At 39.6% G+C, this 20,554-nt stretch overlaps 1 protein-coding gene across 1 annotated transcript in view; it reads left to right on the top strand.

Annotated features, from left to right (window-relative positions):
- Positions 1-20,554, top strand: part of LOC117412235 (laminin subunit gamma-1-like) — a 60,886-nt gene that overhangs the window by 27,783 nt on the left and 12,549 nt on the right. Inside the window, exons 2-5 of the mRNA XM_034020416.3 lie at positions 9,290-9,594; positions 16,789-16,919; positions 19,103-19,269; positions 20,182-20,370. Of these exons, the coding sequence (XP_033876307.3) occupies positions 9,290-9,594; positions 16,789-16,919; positions 19,103-19,269; positions 20,182-20,370 (792 nt within the window). The remainder of the gene's footprint in view (positions 1-9,289; positions 9,595-16,788; positions 16,920-19,102; positions 19,270-20,181; positions 20,371-20,554) is intronic.

The following is a 20,554-nucleotide window of genomic DNA, read 5'->3' as shown; positions in this document are numbered from 1 at the left end:
CGGTTGGATTACAGTCAGATAAATGTGCGCAGTCACAGTTGTCCTTTTCATTTTAAGTTAAACTATAACTGTTCAAGGTGTAAGGAGCTTTTTTCTAGGAATTAAAAAGAATATTGTGGGTTTTTTCCAGTAACGTTTTTGTTACTGATCTTCAGAAATGTTCAAAGGACAGGACACCACTATCGTTACATTATTTCAGAGTGCTCCACAGAATTAAAATGAACTCAACAAAACTTTTTTGAACAGACTTGGTTTATCATGGGTGGACATACAGCTGGTAGTTTTTAAGTAATTTCAAGGGCATGCAGTGTTGTTACATTAACAAGCTGTTGCACATGAACTACAGTAGTGTAGGAGTGCTGTTTCTTTTGTACTAACCTGCTCTGTAACACTGAATGGCCCTTCAGTGTTTTTAATTGGATTTATTCCATAGAACTCTTGCTCAGTGACTTAATCATTTTAAAACTGAAATGGGTTATATTGTTTATTTATTATTTATTTCTTAGCAGACACCCTTATCCAGGGCGACTTACAATGGTTGCAAGATATCACATTATTTTTACATAGAATTACATTATTTTTTACACATTATTTTTACATACAATTACCCATTTATACAGTTGGGTTTTTACTGGAGCAATCTAGGAAAAGTACCTTGCTCAAGGGTACAGCAGCAGTGTCCCCCACCTGGGATTGAACCCACGACCCTCTGGTCAAGAGTCCAGAGCCCTAACCACTACGCCACACTGCTGCCTGAAGTAAGCAACTTACCTACAGTGTTTAGTTACTTTGTACTGTCATAAAAAAATAAAAATAAAAAACCTATTGTATGCATGCATTGATTTAACTACCAGTCTCGATTTGCACCAAAGTAAACTTGTTTAGGTCTGGACAGAGGTGGCTCTGTGTAACATTTGAACTTGCGTACCAGACAGAAAAGATAATTGCTTGTATCCCACAACCCCTCCTCTCCCCTACAAATCAGATAGCACAGACAGAACTGGATGTACAGCCCTCCATAATAAATAATAAATGGCATTCTTTGGCTGCTGTTGAGAAAAAAAAATGTTTTATTAAAATCTCAAGGTTTAATTACGCCACAACATCTTCATACTCGCAGGCTCTACCGTGCCAAGATGGCAGCCTTCCATGTTCTCATTCTGATTGTTATCATAAGGTCTGAAGTTTCTACACTGCAGAGAGCACTGGGCTGCCTTGTTTTTCCTTATAATGACCAGTTTTTTGTTTTTTTTTTATTTTTTTTTATAAATTTAGTCGTCGCCAATTTTTTTACCCTGGTTTTTTCTCCCCAATTTAGCATGCCCAAGTATTATCTGTATCCTCGGCTCACCGCTCGCAACCCCCCCGCCAACTCAGGAAATGGAGGCTGGAACACACGTCCTCCGAAACGTGCTCCTGCCAAGCCGTCATTTTTTGCACTGCATATCCACAGCAATGCCACCAGACCTATAGTGCCGGAGGACAACACAGATCTGGCGGCTCCACTGCAGAACCACTGGCGCCCTATCGGCCACAGGGGTCGCTGATGTGTGGTGAGCCGTGGATTCCCCTGCCGACCTAAGCCCTCCCTACCCGGGCAGCGCTCAGCCAATTGTGCGCAGCCCCCTAGGAACTCCCAGTCACGGTTGGCTGTGACATAGCCTAGATTCGAACCTGCGATCTCCAGGCTATAGGACACATCCTGCACTCCGCGCGGAGCGCCTTTACTGGATGCTCACTCGGGAGCCCCGCTATAATGACCAGTTTAAGTTAGTAACAACCACCTTGAGGCTTGTTTACAAATCTGAGGCTAAAACACACTTTAGGACTTGCCATAAACTGTCTTTAAATGTAGATGCACATTTTGTCAAAAGGTTTTGTGTTTGTAGACTGAACATTCTGAAGTGGTTTAGTCCAGGATCATGCAAAGGTTCTGTAAGCGAAGCTGATTACAACTTTCTACTGTTCCGTTTCTAAATTAATTCCTCTCGATGTGAGTGGATATGCGGCTTAGTGTATACCTCAGTAAATATTTAATTGTTTTTACTTCAGACATTTTACTACAGGTTCCATTACATACAATGACTGGGAAACTTTTTTTTCTTCATTAGGTTCATTCATATGCTTTGGAAAGGATAATATTTTGACCTGCTCTATGATTTAATAGAGTTTAGATTTAACTGTCAATTTTGTGTAACCATTTTTGCAAACCTTGCTTAATGGGGACAGCTTGCAAAATGAGATGTTTTGTCTACTGTGCTTCTTGTTTACAGGTCCCTGACATTCATGTGGTGCATTGGGCCATGGACTACTGTCTACTTTGACCCAGACTGTGATATCCTGTTCTAAAAGAAGTACTGTGCATACTACTGCTGCCCTTGGGGTATTTTGAGCTAATGGTTCTCTTTTAGTAGTTGCTAGCATCATGAGCGGCCCTTTCCCACCAGAATATATTCTTGTACCCCTTCTCCACTGGCACAAACGACCCCGTATGGGTACAGGTGTTTCTCAACTGGCTATTTATCGAGCTGAATGAGAACCAAACCGTAAAACTCCAGCCTCAAGACATCTGAATCCGGCTGCGAGCCAAGCCGAGCCAGTGGCGGGGTTAAGGATTTTCGTCATTACGTTGCATTAGTCCGTACACTCCAGAAAGAAAAACAAGCATGGCAGACAGCGAGCGTGATGCAGGAAGAGTACATCCTTGGGACGCTGAGGAAGTGCAGACTCTAGTTTCTCTGTGGGCAGATAGAAGTGTTCAGGAAGATCTGCAGTCGTGCGTCAGAAATGAGTTTATTATCGAATTTCTGACAATTTGAAGCAAATGGACATAAACTGCAGGTACGGTACACTTAACTCACACACTCACAAACACAAAATTTGTACCGAATTTCTCATCCTTGACCTTTTATTATATTAATATAAAGGAGAATAAAAAAATTAATAAAACAATTCTAAACTTATTTACAAAAAGTCAAACAAAATACTAAACAGCTGTACCATACGATTACAGCTGTCGTTGAGCTCGCGCAGTTTCTTTTTTTTTAATCACCCAAACAAAAAACTAGAAAAAACAACTATCCTTAAACAGGATATCTTTGGCAAATCATTTTAAAACATCCTTTTTTCCCCTTCAACAGAACTAACTGAACTATATAAATCAGTAACTTTTGTGTATTATAAAGACATTCCTAACTATATTTACAAAATATGGCGATACAAGATACAGCTGTACCTTTTGGTCTATTAATTTTTGAACACCATTTGTTTGTTCATCTTTTGGCAGACTGAGGTAATTAATTGTTCCGTGTGACGTCAGTAGCACGGCTCGGTTCTGCAGTGGAAAAACAACCCAGGCTCCCCTTAATTGCACCATGAGGGCTCGGTACGTCCCTGGCGTGGCTCGGTTGTACAGTGGAAAAGAGGCATTAGAGTTTAAAAAACTGCCTGGTCAGCCGAATTAAGCCTCTTGTGTTTAAGAATCCAAGTGAATTATAACTGCATATTTAATAACTGTATAGATGGGGAATTAACAGCTGTTGTCTGACCGGCAGTGCATGCATCTTGTTTGTTGGTTACAGTTCCATCTCTACTGTAATCTACCAGTTTGGCCTCTTGGTACCAAGCTTTATTTGTCAATGTCTCGTGCAATTCAGGGTTCTTTTTTTTTTTGTGTGTGTGCTGGTACCATGCTTGGGGTTTCCTGATGGGCTAAATGGGCGTTAAGACCAGCTTCCGCTGAGTATAGTGAGATGCTACTGTAGATCCTGCAGATATGAAGAAATTGGGTCTGCAGTTCTTGACTAATAACAACTGGTGCTTAAGCCACCAGTCTGGAGATCAGCATGTGTACCGATTTTTGCTGACAGAAAGGGTAGTCCCTGCGTGGCATTAACTGAATCGATGGAGTTGCATAAGGGAAATACTACAGTATATTAAAATAGTATTCTGTCTAAGCTGCTCCAGGTAGGTAGCTGCCTTTATTGTTTTGGCGGCTGGGGTTAAATAAAAGCCTATTTAAGAAGTGGTCAACGGGAAACTAATTCTGTGAAGTATGCGCTTTTTCCAGTACCACGGCCGTTTTGAATGCAAGCCTGAGTGACTGGTATGAGTCGGTAAATTTACAAAACAAATTTATAGATTTGTTTAACATGAGCCATTGGAAAGCTGACTTGATATTTGGTAAACGCTAAGGACAAAGTAGAAGGGGACGGCGATCACTTTAGTGTTAACTTGTATATTTATTTGTCAATGCAGAGTAACTTGCTGAATTCCATAAGGAGAACAGCACTTTTAATCAGGACGCAGGTGTGGAGTCTAGACCATGGAGCCCCTCTCCAGCTGACTCTGTGTCTCACAAGCAGACCGACGGAGGCTGTGGGTGCAGCTCTGGAGACATGTTCTGAATGAGCTGCTGGCAACAGACATGATGTCATGAGAGAGACGTGTAAATGTTATTTAGCACAGGCTAATTTAGAGCACCTTGGCACTTGTTGATTGACCACTATTTTTGTGCGAGTTGGAAATAATAATGTAACGGGCTTACCTGACCTTCACCATTTTTTCATCATTGTGCATTTGTTTGGTCAGATGAAAGCAGATCTTGTCTTTTTGTATTGTAGAATGGTCGGAAGGTTATAGTACTTTAAGTCCATGATGACCATTCTGTGTTTTAACCTTTTGACTTCCACCACAAATTCCTTGGGCTCCATAGTGGATACTTTATATGTGTGCTATCTAGAACAGATAACTAAAAATGCAGCATATTGTTTAGCCATTTATCTGCTCAACATGGCATCTCTCATTAGTCACTCACTGATAGATTTGTTGTATTGGTGTGTAATGAAGTTACTTGCTGTAGACTGTGTTTCTTAGCAACATGCCCTCTAGCCTTTCCTTGTGGCATCATTCGGCTTAAAGAAAGATAAACTCTGAACATACATGTGCATGCTTCCATTCTAGCCCCCGTATCTGAATGCAGAACACTTTTTTTTCAGTTTAGGGAGGGAGTTCTGCTTACTGTAGACTGCTGTTTGCCGTTGGCAAACTATAGCTGCCACCATGCTGCCAATGCTAGACCCTGCCAATGCTGTGTTCATAGTTGGAATCATCCAATGTTTAATCCAAAACAGCTCTGTTATTTGAAGGACAATTATTGTTTCATTACTTCTACAGGTTGTGGTGTTTTAGGCAAGGGGGTTAAGTTTGAAGTTACTGCTTTTTATCAGGTTTGTTTTTTTAAATGTGAAGCAAACAGTGTTTTAAAAAGCAAGATATTTTAGAAACACAAATACATTTCAAGGTTCCTAGCAGTAAATGTATTCAGATAAAGGAATAGATTTAGGTATGGCAGTGTCATGCTATTCCTAGCCCTTGTCCTGTTCCCTGATGCTATCTGTCAGGATTGTAGAAACCACACACACAATTGTTTGAGATGAAAGATTGTGTGTGACCAGACTTGCATTTATAATGTGTATTTCCATCCTCTTGTCTCGCAGGAGCTCTAGCGTGTCTCCTTTATAAGGTTGAAGTGCTTTTCAGTTCTGCAACATTTTCTTTATGCAGGTTGTGGAATACAGGATCCGCTTTGTTCAGTTGTTTTTACATTCCTCGCTGTCAGTGTAGTGTACACATTGTCGTAGCTTTGCTCAGTCTTAACATTAACAAGTGATGCTGGGCTTTGCCTATGGCAAGCTCGCCTATCTGCTCTGGTCACACTGAACTTCACTCAGCAGAGAGCCATGGGTACTTTTTTATAATGTATGTAACTCCCCAAAAATATTCTTGGTGCTAACAACTAATTAAATATATACAGTGCTGCACAAACCGATTTATTTGGATAGAGCTCTCCACAGAAACCAGGCGCGGACAATTAGGTTAGGGGCATTGGTGTTAATCAGGATAATTTACCATTCCAAATTACACAAGTGAAAAAACAGCTGCTTGGGTTTGCTGCCTTAGACTGGAGAACAGCAATCCACACAAACCCAAGCAGCTGTTTCTTCACTTGTTTCTCTTGGAACGGTAAATGAGCCCAATCAACAGCAGCAACCCTCACCTGGTTGTCTGCACCTGATTTTCTATGCAGCTCTAGTATACAGTGATTATTTCCGAAGTGTATTTACATTTAATAAAAAAAATAACTTGACATTTACACACACAATCCTGCTGTAAAATCCATTACAATCTGCCCACTCCTATCTCATGCCTGTTTTCAGACATTATTTTCAAATATTAGTCATAACTTTCTAATGCACCCAAGGAGAGAAGAGGGGGCGTCATGAAGTAAGTTATAAAAATCATGCATTTCATGATTTTAAAGCAATTTTGATATTATTTTATGGAATAATGAGTTATACATGTCTGTTCTCTGTCATTCTGGGACAGTTTTACTATGTTTTGTCCAATACACACTTGGCATTCTAAACTGAATATTTCGTAATCTCTGTTTTAACAAGCATAAAACATTAGAGAAAGGGGGAAAAAAATCCTTGGTCTGTAAATCCATTAGTTGCTCTTAAAGATTGAAATTGGTAGCCAAAATGTTGTCTTGTTGAACTTTGTACAATAGTGTTTCCACGTTCACAACCCTCTACAGCCATATAGTTAAGAGGCTGTGTTCTGTATGTTCTAGGGTGGTCCTTCAACTAAATGTATGGACAGATGAACTGAGACCACCCCTCAACCCGACCATTTAAAACAAGCATTGCATTTCCATAACCATTTGTGAACTGCGCAGGGCTGCATGAGCATGCGGTTTCACAAAATCTCTGAATTAACATTGGTGTCTTCAATTTTTTCTTTTTTTTTTTTTAAAAGAGCATGGGCATTCTGGAATTGTACTGTGGCTTTAGAAATTGATTTAGATGCAACGGTAGCTGCTTGAGCTTTAAATTGCAGTAGAGTGCTGTAAAAAAGCACAATGCCTCAGATGCCTTACCTGTGCCCCCACCCCCATAGCCTTTGTGCCGATGCTTTAGTTTACACAGCTGTGCAAAGAGCCATGTTAAAAAGGAGCTAGGCCTGTTGTGTCCTGTTTTTCTTTTTGTATGTGTGTTTTATCCTGTGTGTTGTCTACACTTTTACAGTGGGCTGCAAATTCCCATTTACAGTTGTATGCTTTTTTAGAAAGTGCATCCGATTTCACTGTCCTGATACACAGGCTGAATAAGCTGTCATCAACATGCCTGTCTAGAATGAGGCACACAAGGAGATGGGTTCCGGTGCTCTGCTCAGCTTATACCAGGTGGGCATGGTGGGGAAAGTGACTTTTTTTCAATTGTTTTGAATACATTTAAACTAATTGTCACTTCTGATAAATATTAATAACCTGGTTGAAACAAATTCTAGGAATGTATTGGATGAGGTGTTGGGTCCCTTGCCATGCAAGGGAAGCAGGCCATTAAAGCTATTGTTTAAAATGGCCACGGGTTTCCTGTGATGCAAACACCTACAATAACGGCTCCCCCACGATCCGAAAATAGCTATCCTTTGTTTTGAAAGAGAAGGAGACAGTACCACCAGGCTCATTCATTTAAACTGTGCACTGATTTTCATGTTTTCTCTTGGCTTCAGAGATTGTATTATTTTTTTTATCTTTACTGATGTGCGCTGCTGTTTTGTAAGAGATGCTGTGCAGGTTACACAGGTCTCTTAGTGTCAATTAATCGTGGTCCATTGCTGACTGCACACGTTTATCCAGTGGATGTCAGTCTGTTTCCAGTAGAGGATTTTGCTTCAGCACAAATGTATTGCTACAGTTTTTAATGAATATACCTCACCTGAGATGGTGTGTTGTCCTGATTTTGTCTTTGATTGGTCTCCTGGGCCCTAACTTACCTTGTGAATTTTTTCTAAATAAATAATTTTAAATATAACTGGCATCTGTATTATCCTTTTTATATTTGAGTTTTTGTTTGTATTATTCCTCCAAAGAAAATTTGCCTTTGGATGTTGGATATGAAAAGCTGTTGATTTTGATTGGCTACACCTGCTTAAATGAGAGATTTAACTGTACGTTGACATATGTCACTTATAAAAAGGCCTATTCCTCCCCCAGAGTCGTCCTTTTTTTTTTTTTTTTTTTTAATTCAAAAGGTAAAAAAAAAGAAATGTATTTGAAAAGAAACGTGGAGTTGAGCAGAGGTCAAAAGTACTGCAGAATATGTCTACTGGGCATCAATGGCAGTTACATATTTAAAAGGATGTAAAGCAAGTACCATAATTAGCTTGACCTGAAGTTGGAATGCTGGGATTTTTTTTCCTTGGGAAAGGAGCAAATATCTGGCTGTTTCTATGATGATGACCAGGCCTGGAATTGTATGCAGTACCTGACCTGTTTTGTTTATTTCACAGTAACATGGTTTAGCACTGAGCTTTTTGATGCTATGCATTTAAGTGGTCAATTTAACACGTTCATATTTCATTTTAGTTTAAAACCACTAAAGATTTGTCCATTCACCTGAACTCCGAGATACAGTATCCTCCATGTACAGTACCACTATAGATGGAGACTGTGACTGACCCTTTCATAAAATCTAAATGTGTGATGACACCTGCCTTCAACAATACAGTGCTCTTTTTCTTCCGGAGCTTGCAAGTACTTATGTTTTCACAAGTCATGCTTGACCACTGACACTTAACATGTGTGTGTCATTTGTCAATAAATGGCTTATTTTCCTGAAGCCCAGCATACAAGTGGAAACATGTTTCTTTAAAAAAAAAAATTAAGCAGCATGTTATCATTCCTGCTGCACGCTCCAAAAATGGAGGAAAGCATTATTGCACTGAGTGGTGCTGCACTTATAATTGCACTAACACTTTGTAAAAGAAGGGGAAAGCACAGGATAAGTTGTGTGGACAAGAGAGTGGATCCTGAATTGCGAGGAGAGAGGAGTGTACCATAATCTTAATACCCCGCAATGACACTACAATGCATCAGCTTGTATATAAAACGATTGATTCCAAACCATGTCAACTTCTGTAGAAGTCACCATCTTCCATATTCACATGATCGATGACTCATGCTCACATAGTCTCTCCTGATTGGCTAAAGGCAAATATTGTCTTGAACATGTTTCTCAAAGTAGAACCTTGGTCTACTCCAGGGAACATATTTCCTTAATTCTGGAAACACGAAAACATCCAGCATACATGAGGAAAACATTTGTTGAAACATGTTGAGAGACACTGGATAGTAAATGTGTGTATACTGTAATGATACTTCTAAGGACCAAAGAAGTGTTTTTTTTTATTTATTTTTTTAACTGGATTTTTCCTTTCTTTTCAGGCAAAGCTTTTGACATCACATATGTGCGGCTCAAGTTCCACACCAGTCGACCAGAGAGTTTTGCCATCTACAAGCGCACCAGTGAGGGTGGCCCCTGGGTGCCTTACCAGTACTACAGCGGCTCCTGTGAGAAAACTTACCAGAAACTTAACCGAGGCTTCATCCGGACCGGTGAGGACGAACAGCAGGCGCTCTGCACTGACGAGTTCAGCGACATCTCTCCACTCACTGGGGGGAATGTGGCCTTCTCCACACTCGAGGGACGGCCCAGTGCCTACAACTTTGACAGCAGCCCCGTTCTACAGGTTAGGAAGAATGTTTGTAACGAGGATCTTAAATTGGAGGGCTGGTGGGATACTCTGTTTTTTGCTACAACCAGGCTCTAAATGTTTTTTTTTTATTTTATATATATATATATATATATATATATATATATATATATATATATATATATATATATATTTAGCATTGTTTTCACATGCATAAAAGTGCATAGTTTCTGAGTTGTATGCTGTGCACCTCATTGTGAAATAGTTTTACTCCCCTGGGGAAATTCTTCTGAAGGCTTGTTTTTTCAGTGCTGATGTGATGTGTCCAATGCTGCTGGTATTAAAAAAACAAAAAACAAAAAAAAAAAAAAAAAAAAAACGGAAAAGAAACTGGTACATTGGTGTAACTACTTGCTCTCATCTAAGATTTATTGTGATCCCAAGTGCTTTATTTATTTTTTTAATCTGGAAGCTGGTTTGTATTCAGAGGCTGTCAGTAGAATCCCATTCATATGCAAGCTATACCTGTATCCACTGCCCGGGTCAGAGGAATGAAAGTAACTTTTGGATTGATACCATCTTGCAATGATAAAGCACAGACTGCCAGAGGAGACAACTTAGACTCTACCCAAGCTGGCTCTCTGAGATTTGCTGTGCTCTTCCTACAGAATATCATATAAAGCTCTAATTTACCACATATTGTATGAGGGATAGCTTTAAGATGTTCTTTATTTAAAATTAAGTACAGTACTTGTTTCCATCTGCTCAAAATTGAAAATCGATTACGTTACTTTAATGCATTTCTTGTATTGCTTATTCCTGCGTAAGGAGGGATAATTGAGACGATATTTCATTATAGCATGTTTCGGACAATTCTGTAGCTGATTCACTCAAGTGGGTTTAATAGGGAAGTGGCCAAAATCAAGAGCAGAAAACAACACGCTTGGTACATATTTCCACTGCCTTGTATTCTTTTCAGTATGTACCCACACTGGTTAATTAGAAAATTAGATTATGTATGCAACCAGTTATTTCTGTATTATACAAACATGCCCTACTGCCTTGCATCATTGTGCTTTCAAGTTGTATATCTACAGCTCCTTGTTCTTTGGGAAGCTGAGTTCAGACTTGCGTGATGTTTTCCTTTGTCTGCTCCTATCTGAATATTGTTTAGAGTTCTGATCAAGGAATCCTTCAAGTTAGTTGTGGCTTTGGTGATGGGTGAGACAAGTCATCCAGCAGTTTCCACAAAGGAGGCACTCGGTGACACCAGACATTAAGTTCTGGAATGGTAGAGTCTGAGATTCACAACAGCTGTGCTATAGTACATCTAGACCTTGTTTTATCACAAGACAGCCTCAATGACTTCTGCTAATGTCCTCAGTCCTGAGACCAGGTTTAAGAGAGAGGAAATTTGGCTATGAAACATGTTATTTGCTTTCCTGAGACCACAAAAACATACAATATACAAGACTAATTTTGAACATTCAGTATTCTGAACGTCCGTAACCGAGGGCTCTCTAGTTGACGGTAATATAAGCAATTTCAAATGAAAAATGTTCGGAAATTAATACTGAACAAAAGAACCAAGGAGTCCAAAGAAGGTCTTGGCAAGTTTCTTCACAGTGAGACGAGCAGTTCTATAGATTTATGCAAAACTCTTCACTGATGAATGTTTTGAGGTGCATTTCTAGGTCAATTGGGATCACGTACAGGGTTCTCCCCAGGCGTTTTCAGCCAGACGGGCAGCCCGGCAAAGTGGCTGTCGCCGCCCAGCTGAAAAAAACAGATCCGCCCCTCTTGCAGCTCTGTTACGTATTAACACAACATTTAACCAATCAGAGTTGAAGGGCCGGGTTTTTTGTGTTAAGCACTTCGAGAGGCTAAAACTTTTAAAATTATTGCTAAAAAAATAACCAATTATTTTCAAAGCTAAAATAGTGATAATGAATGCAGGGGGTCAAAATAAGCCGGTGACTGGTGCAATCCACCATCTAATACTATATTTGTGCTGGCTACTTTATTAAAAAAATATTAAGATTATTTTCAGGTATAATCATTCAGTCCATTTTTTGTCCTATTATTGTACTGTAAGGTGATATATAGTAAATAATAGCTATACATATGCACCCATATTCCTTTTGTGAGAGATATTGGGGGTTCATACATAGAGGCTGTACGCCTATAAGAAGAAAGGCGTGATGGGATATCAGCTGTTGTCAGCTGACATACAAATGCTGAAGTGCAGAGGTGCTGGATTATTACACTGCGGTTTCATGCAACAGTTCTAGTGGTGACCAAACGTGTGTGAGTACTGTTGTGTTAAAAAAATGATTAAAATGAACAGCGAAAAAATGTAGAAATAGCAAAACGAAAATAGACATGCATTAACAAAATGCCCTGAAAACTTAAAGAAAACAATTTTAAATGAAGCAATAAGCTGAATAATTAAGCTAAAAAGGAAGTGAAAAGGTTACAGTTTTTTGTGTGAACTCCAATAACCCTACGTTGTCTTTCGCCAGTCAAATCGTAGACTGCCTAAACAAGCATGATAATTTACCATAATAAAAAACAGTAATGAAAGAAAATGTAGAACATAAAAAAGCACAACCAGATATAGTCAACGAAAGACGACACGTTATTCAATTTCTTTGTCGTGTATATATATATATATATTTAAGGTAAGGCAAGTTTATTTTTCCGTTAAAAGTGCTCCCGGCTATAATGTTCTGCCGCCCGACTGTACACAATTCCTGAGGAGAACCCTCACGTATAGCAGATCATGCCTGTTTTAAGACTGTTGTACCCCCATGTCAGACAAAAAGCATAGTTCTTTGGTGGATAATGAAATGGACACTGGAGGTTAAATTCCATAATCTTCTTACGAAGAGAGTTCTTTTGATCTCCATCAAGCAGATGGAATCATATTTAAAAGGCCAGCACATAACCATAACTTGGGGCCTCCATGCAATGTACTTGGTTTTCATAGAGGAATGTCTTAAGTTATCTCCTGCATCTGTTTGACCTCCTGGCCCAGAGGTAAATGCTCTGCTCCGGGCCATAGATAAAAAAAAAAAAAGGATCAAAAGTTTAGACGATAGTGGAATAACATGAAACATAAAGGCTGCCGTGCGTTTCCACTCCAACGGCACTCTTCGTTAGTACTTATTAAAAAAAAAAAAAAAAAAAAGCTAAAATATTAAACAAAGCAATTGTGTTGTTTTTTCCCTTGACTTCTGCACCCCCCCCCCCAATGCTTTGACAAGCAGTTTCAAAGCAACTAATGAGCATTTTCCCTGCTGAAGTTTTGCATCTGCAGAGCATAAAATATAGCTAGTGATCTAAAGATGAAACAAAGCACCAAGGATTAAGACCATGTAATATCTGTATAGTCAAAAACTGGAACTCCATGCAGTGGGGAAAAAGAGCGAGTGCAGTTCAGATTGAATTGTTTTGATGCCTTGTACAGTAGTACTGTAAGTGTAAAGGAGTTTATTTGAATGCCGTCACAAAAAAATTTTAAGGATGCAATGCTTCTGCTCCACTGTAAAATTAGCCAAGCAGCCAGATACCTTCTTGCTTGTCTTTCTCCAGTTACACTTAGCTATTTATACCAAGTCCCTTTTCTGGAATGAATACTTTTACGAGGAATTAGATGGACTGGGTGCTCTGAGCACTGTTGTGGGATTATGTTCATTTTCATGGAACCTGTACTGGTAACTAATGTAGGTACATTGGATTTACAGTAAATAGGTACAAATAACACCAAATAAGACATTTAGAATAACTTGTTTGACTCGCTAGTTTTACAAGTTAAAGGAAAGTTTTAATAAGTCATTTTTAAAAACATTTGACAATTCAATTTTCTTTATAGCGGAGAAGGAGTGTATTTTAGATTAGCCTGTTTTGTGTCCAGAATCTGAATCGGGTTGTGGCAGGCCCAAAATCAGCCCTAGCAACCTTCAGAAGAAAATCAGTGATTTTCTGACCCAGAGCGTCACCCATTTTCATTGTGGCACTCAAATAGGATGTCGATTGAAAGAGATGAGTGGAAAGCACACATTTTAAGTACATAATCTGAACATCTGTTGTTGTGAAACCTTTTGTAATTCGCAAATATTTGGCATCCAAGATTCCATTCAAAAGCCCAATAAGAACATCCACAGTCAGTGCCTTGAGAGAAGCATGAATGTAACAAGAGACAACATCTGGTGCTAGCCTTGTCTAATCAACCCCCAAGACTCTGCCCGGTCACTCACACCTGTGTGATGACATGACTGCGAGTTCAGCTCAGCGAGTGTTTTCCCATGCATCCTCACCAACTGTGGGATTGGACACGGTCGTTCAGTCCACAGCTGGCAGGTTAGAAGCCACATCAGTGAGAACAACCAAAAATCTTCAATTAAAACTCCATGAGAATTGGTGAGGGCTTGAAGAGAAGGTTTGAAAAGACTACTAGTTACATGAGGAAGCATATGTTTCGGGGGTGATGATATTTGCCATTGGAATGTCATCAGATGTCTTTTGAGGGCTCCATTACAGACAAGCTCAAATTGCATAGTTGGAAGGAAGATGTCTGAAATTATTATTTTTTTTTTAAATTTAGTCATTGCCAATTAGTTTTTATTATTTTCTTCCCAATTTGAAATGCCCAATTATTTTTTAGGCTCAGCTCACCGCTACCACCCCTGCGCTGATTCGGGAGGGGCGAAGATGAACACACGCTGTCCTCCGAAGCGTGTGCCATCAGCCGCCCGCTTCTTTACACTTTGCATACTCACCGTGCAGCTGCCTCAGAGCTACAGCGTCGGAGGACAACGCATCTCTGGGCAGCGTACAGGCAAGCCCGCAGGCGCCTGGCCAGACTACAGGGGTCGCTGGTGCGCGGTGAGCCAAGGACACCCTGGCCGACCTAACCCTCCCTCCCCCCGGGCGACGCTCGGCCAATTGAGCGCCGCCCCCTGGGAGCTCCCGTCTACGGTCGGCTGTGGAATAGCCTGGACTCGAACTCGTGACGTCCAGGCTATAGAGCACATCCTGCACTCTAGCGAGTGCTTTTACTGGATGCGCCACTCGGGAGCCCCCAAGGTATCCGAATTTTAATACAAATGGAAGATATGTAAGCTTTAGAGCGTTGTTTCGTTGGTTGATAAAAAAAAAAAAAAAACAGGTTTGTTTTTTCATGTATGTTAAGGGAACCATGTTAAAGCTCCTTTCTGTCTTTGTGCTGTAAAAGGATGCCTTTGGTCTGATCAACAAGTATTTCCTCTAGGTGCTCTGGGATAACGAGACAACAGCTGTTTTTCATTCCTCCTCTCTGCAGGGCAAAGTGTAGTCTGTTTATAAAGATGATGACTTGGAAAAGATTTTTTGGAAAAGCGGCAGCGCTGTTTGTGCTGGTATTAAATAAAAATAAACCACTGGAAAAAGGCTTTATAAAAACCGGCATGGGCTTGGGGTAGCTGGTTCGAGTACTTGTCCCGAATGAAATTAAGAAAAAAAAGCATTGCACTTATCACTGCCTTAAAGCCAAATTGCTATTGTCTGCTTAAATCTTAATTGCTAATGCAGTGCAACACAATTCACAAATTAGCGGGTTGGATAATTTTGCAGCAGAGTCCTGAAATGATTTATTGTTTACCAGGGATCCTTTACTGTAATGGAAAGATGTTGCAGGGATAAATTTATAAGAAACTCTCATTATCAGAGGGATCATAAGAGCCCTTTGTTGGTTGAGTAGATGAGCACGCCAGATCAGTGTTTTCCCATTTTCCTGATCTGCAATTCAGCCAAACCTTCTGTGCTAATGCACCGATTGAGCAATAGATTTTAATCAAGTTCAGATGTCTCTTGACTTGATAAACCCGCTCTGATTGCAAGCAGATGACAATACTTAAGGGGCTTAATGAAAAGAACATGAACAAATGTTTGAGCCAGACTTTCATTTACTGGTACTGTTGTTGAGGAAAGGTGGATCGTTAAAATGTCCTCCATTTCCTTTTACAATTGAAAGTAACTGTGACCATGCCAATACTACTAAGGAAATAAACACTCTGGATATGGTAGAATGTATCATTTGCATATGCTTTCAGATTGCCTGAAAGCATATGCCTGATTTGTAGAACGATGAGCCTGTATGCTGTGTTTTGGAAATATTTCTCCAAATGTCAGTAAAGTCTGTCTCGTCTCCTCTTGGTTAGTTGCAGTTACTTCCCCATGTTCTGCCTTACCTTGATGAGACCACATATCATGATGGTTAATTCTTCATGCCCATGCTATCCTTGGTGTTGCTATGTAACTACTCTAGAGCTTTATTTCTGTGTAAACCAGTCCAGAGACAAAACCGACATCAAAGCTGATTGAATTGACGGATAGAATCAAAGCTGCTTCACGTGCCATAGCCAAGTCAGTCTGCCCGAGCTGCTTTATATAGTATAATAGGCATGACTAAAAATAAAGCCAGTTCAGATTTCAAGCCTATCCAGTGCCTTTTATAAATGTGTATGGCAACATATTGTGAACTAAACAACTGGTAGGAATAATTTGAGCAATTTGAAAGTTGTTAAAACAGTTTTGTGCAGCACAGGATCAACAATTAAAGCATCATCTGTGGAATGCATGTACAAAGCCATAGTGAGTAATTATAACAGTGTGTTCATTAATGCAAGGGCTGCGTCAGCCATTACACCAAATTATAAAGGAGTAATTAACTTTATCTAGTAGTAAGCAGCATGCTTTACATTGAAGGTGAAAACAACATACAACTGGGGAAAAACTGTGAAAGGGATGTGTGTGTACTTATACATTTTTCTAGCATCACATAAATAAACCTAAAATTCTTCCAGATTATCGATTTTTGTAATTTGTTTCAGGGCAACAAGATTGTCTTATTTAAACACCAGTCCCTTTGTTGCTGTATAATAAACAAATCAATCTTTTTCATTCCCTTTGGTCAGATGGAAGATGTCTTGTGTTTTTTTTTTTTTTTTTTAGCTGAGGACTTGAATGGTTGTAAATGTGTTTGTTTTGTTTTTGTAAATGTGTTTTTTTTTTATCCCTGGTTAAAGAAATCTGTCACCATTTTAAGGAGATTAAATCACTCTAATATACAAAATGTATAATTGGCAAGCGTTGATGCTTTTTTAAAAAATGATAATTTTGACTGTTTCAAACAAAACTCTGGTGCTGACACTTTATTGAACTCTGTGTTTGTGTTTTTTTCTCCTGTAGGATTGGGTAACAGCCACTGATATTCGGGTGACCTTAAACAGGCTAAACACCTTCGGAGATGAAGTTTTCAACGACCCCAAAGTCCTAAAATCATATTACTATGCAATCTCTGACTTTGCAGTGGGCGGAAGGTGGGTCTTCTCTCTCTCTCTCACCAATAAATCAACCTGAAATGCAGCTATATCCAACCCTGCATAGTTCCTGATTGCATTTGGCAAAAAGAACCCAAGAGGTGGTATTTCTGGGCTGAGTCTCCTTGTAAATGTTGTGCCAACTGGATGTACTTGCTTGCAAATGAGATGTTCCACCTTGATGTGCTGTCCAAAACAAATTTAATTTGTATTAATCTGAAAGATGGGATCACCATCATCACCGCGTCCTGCTAATGCTATCGTGGGGAACGTGTTAGCTCAGAGCAAGCACACAACAAGGATAACACTTGCTATAGCTACACCTGATCTGTGGCTGTTACTTTTCCAAGTATTAATTCCTTGCTTTAAAACTCAAGGAATTTCAGGAACTAAGGTAGTACAACTGCAGTGATTTTGGAATGTATGGTGCTGTTGGTGTTATTACAAGATGGACACCTTACTATTGCATCTGACCTTCCTGGACTTGTTTATTTCATGCATTAATCTGCTCTTTAAGCACTCTGAGCCGACTCATGGCTGAAACAAAGTTGGTGTTGCTAGAGGCCATATGATACCTTTGGGGCTGAATTGTTGGAATGTCACAAGGTGGACTCATGCCCTATCAGGACAGTAAAGCAGGGCTGTTCTGTAATTTGCACTGATTGTTGATAAACTCCCCCCATAAAAGTGTCATATAAAAGACACTGTATTTATTAACATTGTGCCAACACCAGCCAATTGACAAAACACAAAAGTGTAACATATATCCAGAAATGTATAATTTATATGTAAACTTTCTTCTAACTTCATAAATCTCCGTGTTTTAATATTCCCAGGCATTAATCACATTCACCACATGGTTGCAATAAATATTATTACTATTTTTTTTTTTTTTTTTGAATTCTCTGTTGAGAAGGAAATTCCATAACGCTGGGAAAAACAAACTGTTCAGAACAGACCACTTTAGATTCAGTCTTTGGCCATAAAACCTTCAACATTTTCACTACATGGTATCTGCGGTTTATGTTGTTTTTTTTTTTTTAGTGTGTTAAATCAATTAGCAGAGACGTGGTCTGTGATATACTGCTCCCCTTTGCCCTATGCAGGTGTTTGCCTTTCATTTCTATGGCAGCTACCAAAGCTTGAGGCTTGATGGCGTGGGTGTAGCAGTGTTTGACAGGTAGCCTGGAAATGCTAACAGATTGTACCAGCATATCAGGAAGAAGAAACAGTGGGATCACCCTAATCTTTTGAAAACTCCACCAGATTACGGCTTGCAGCTACATTCCTTAAATTCCTATCCGGCAGCACTGGATAATGCATAGAGAAGGGTAGAGTTTGTAGATTCATGGACAGATGGATGTGCCGAAAGACTGATTCAATTCAATTGGAATAGATCTGTTTGAATGTCCTAGTTTTTCTAAACATTTAAAATGGCCACAAATTCTTAATACATTTCAGTGGTATATCGTAAAATAAGACTAGATACTAGGAATTCCTATAATTAATGAATTCGCTACAAGACAAACATGGCATCATTTTGATCAGGGAAATTCCTAACATCCTGTTTTTGTAGATTATTTTGACTATACCTGTCATTAAAATCCACAATGAAACGATCATTGTATAGTTTTAATCTTCTTATAGAGCAGTAAGCCTTGTAGTCCCCATGGTTTCCAGTTGATAATTATACATACAAAAATAAATGTTTGACTAGATGAGACATTTTACCTCCCAGCTTCTCCTGCTGTTCTGATAAGCATGCTCTCACTTTTTCCATGCAAGAATGCCAAGGAACTCCTTAAACAATATAATGGGAGGAATCTGCAAGTTCTGACTTGCTGTGGAGTCCTGTCAAAATCTAAAAGAAGGGGACTGCCTCACATGGATTGTTGGAATACCATGGCTGCTGGGGCCAATAAGGTGTTTTAAAATATACAATGAGTCATTCAGAATGTCAGGGAGCTGCCATTGAAAAGAAAATGCAGTATTAAATCCACAACGTTTTCAGCAACGTACAGCAGCGTGCCTTTTTTATTATTACCTAGGCGTTCATTTCTTTTATTACCTAGGCGTTTATTTGAGGTCATGTTTAAAAGTTAGATAGCATGCTTCAATTTTAGCGTGTCCTTTTGATATCTAAATGTGAGTCTCAGAACTAACACCCTCTCTTCTTGTCACAGGTGTAAGTGTAACGGCCACGCTAGCGACTGTGTGGAGAATGAATATGCGAAGATGGTGTGTAACTGCAAGCACAACACGTTTGGCGTGGACTGTGAGAAGTGTCTGCCTTTCTTCAACGACCGGCCATGGAGGCGAGCCACCGCTGAGAACCCAAACGAGTGCCTGCGTAAGACTGTGAACTTCATTATTGTAGGCTAGGCTTGAGATAGGAGTGGGCAGAGAGCAAGACACATTGCTGTATGTGAGAACGGGGATGTTTAGCCCACACTAATTTTGCTGATAACTTCCATCACACATGCCAATCTCTGGGGTGACCCAGATTCACTAAAAGTATACATCAAGAAACTTCAACTATACAATTTTTAAAGCTAATATTGTAGCATTTTTTAAAATTTTATATTATTGTTAGAAAACTGTGTCCTAAATAGAGAGAAATGCTTAACCCAACATTTTCAACTGCTTTGTAGGATTCAAGTCAGGGCACTGGCATGATGTAAATCTAGCCCAAATTAAAATATCACTTGTGATTTACATTCTACATTTGTTTTTTTATAAAATAACCAGTATTAGACAATAACAAATAGATGGTTCCAAAAGCGATTAAGTGGGAATGCACGAACGATGGGACACTTCAAATATTGAAATACATCCCAATTTTAACTTCTTTCTCCAAATCCTTATTCGTTATCAATTTGGCATGCATATTTTCAAATATAGTATATATTTCCAAAAATCTGTACATCAGCTGTGAATAACTTGCAAGCTGTAAAAAGATATTTTCTCATGGAACACAACAGCTGGATAGCTTGCTTGCTGTCAACACTTCATATTGTTTTGCACACCAAGATATGAAATTGACTAGGAATCTTCATCTAGGCCAGGGGCAGTCATATGGCAGTGTAGGCCAGCCAGAGAGAGGAAGATGGGACATTTCTCCTGCCTGACCTGACCGGTTAGCTTCTGCTGAACTCTGCATCAGGGAAATACTTACCCCAGTGAAAAAATCTGTCCTCTTTCCACGTATTCCTAAAAATACAAACTTAAAATGAGTGATAAAATGATCAAATATTTCTTGCAGCGTGCAACTGTAACGGCAAGTCCCGGGAGTGTTACTATGACTCTGAGCTGTACCGCGCTACAGGGCACGGTGGACACTGCTTAACCTGTGATGGCAACACTGATGGCCCCAACTGCGAGCGCTGCCAAGATAACTACTACAGACTGGGGGCCGACGGGCACTGTCTGGCCTGTATCTGCAATCCAGTGGGTACGTGTGCGCCAGGGTTGTGGGTTGATTTATAGATCCCTTGCATTCTTTTTCTTTATTACATTTTTTTAACTTTAAATCATTGTGCAATAATCTCTGTCTGAGAGGCAATGGTTAAATTGTTTCATATTGGATTCTGGATATAGGTCCTGCAAGAGATCAATTACAGGATCGTTAACTCCTG

This window comes from Acipenser ruthenus, chromosome 10, assembly GCF_902713425.1.
Source record: "Acipenser ruthenus chromosome 10, fAciRut3.2 maternal haplotype, whole genome shotgun sequence".
NCBI classification, from domain to species: Eukaryota; Metazoa; Chordata; class Actinopteri; order Acipenseriformes; family Acipenseridae; genus Acipenser; species Acipenser ruthenus.
Note: the sequence above shows the minus strand (reverse complement) of the source record. Positions and strands in the feature narration are given on the sequence as shown.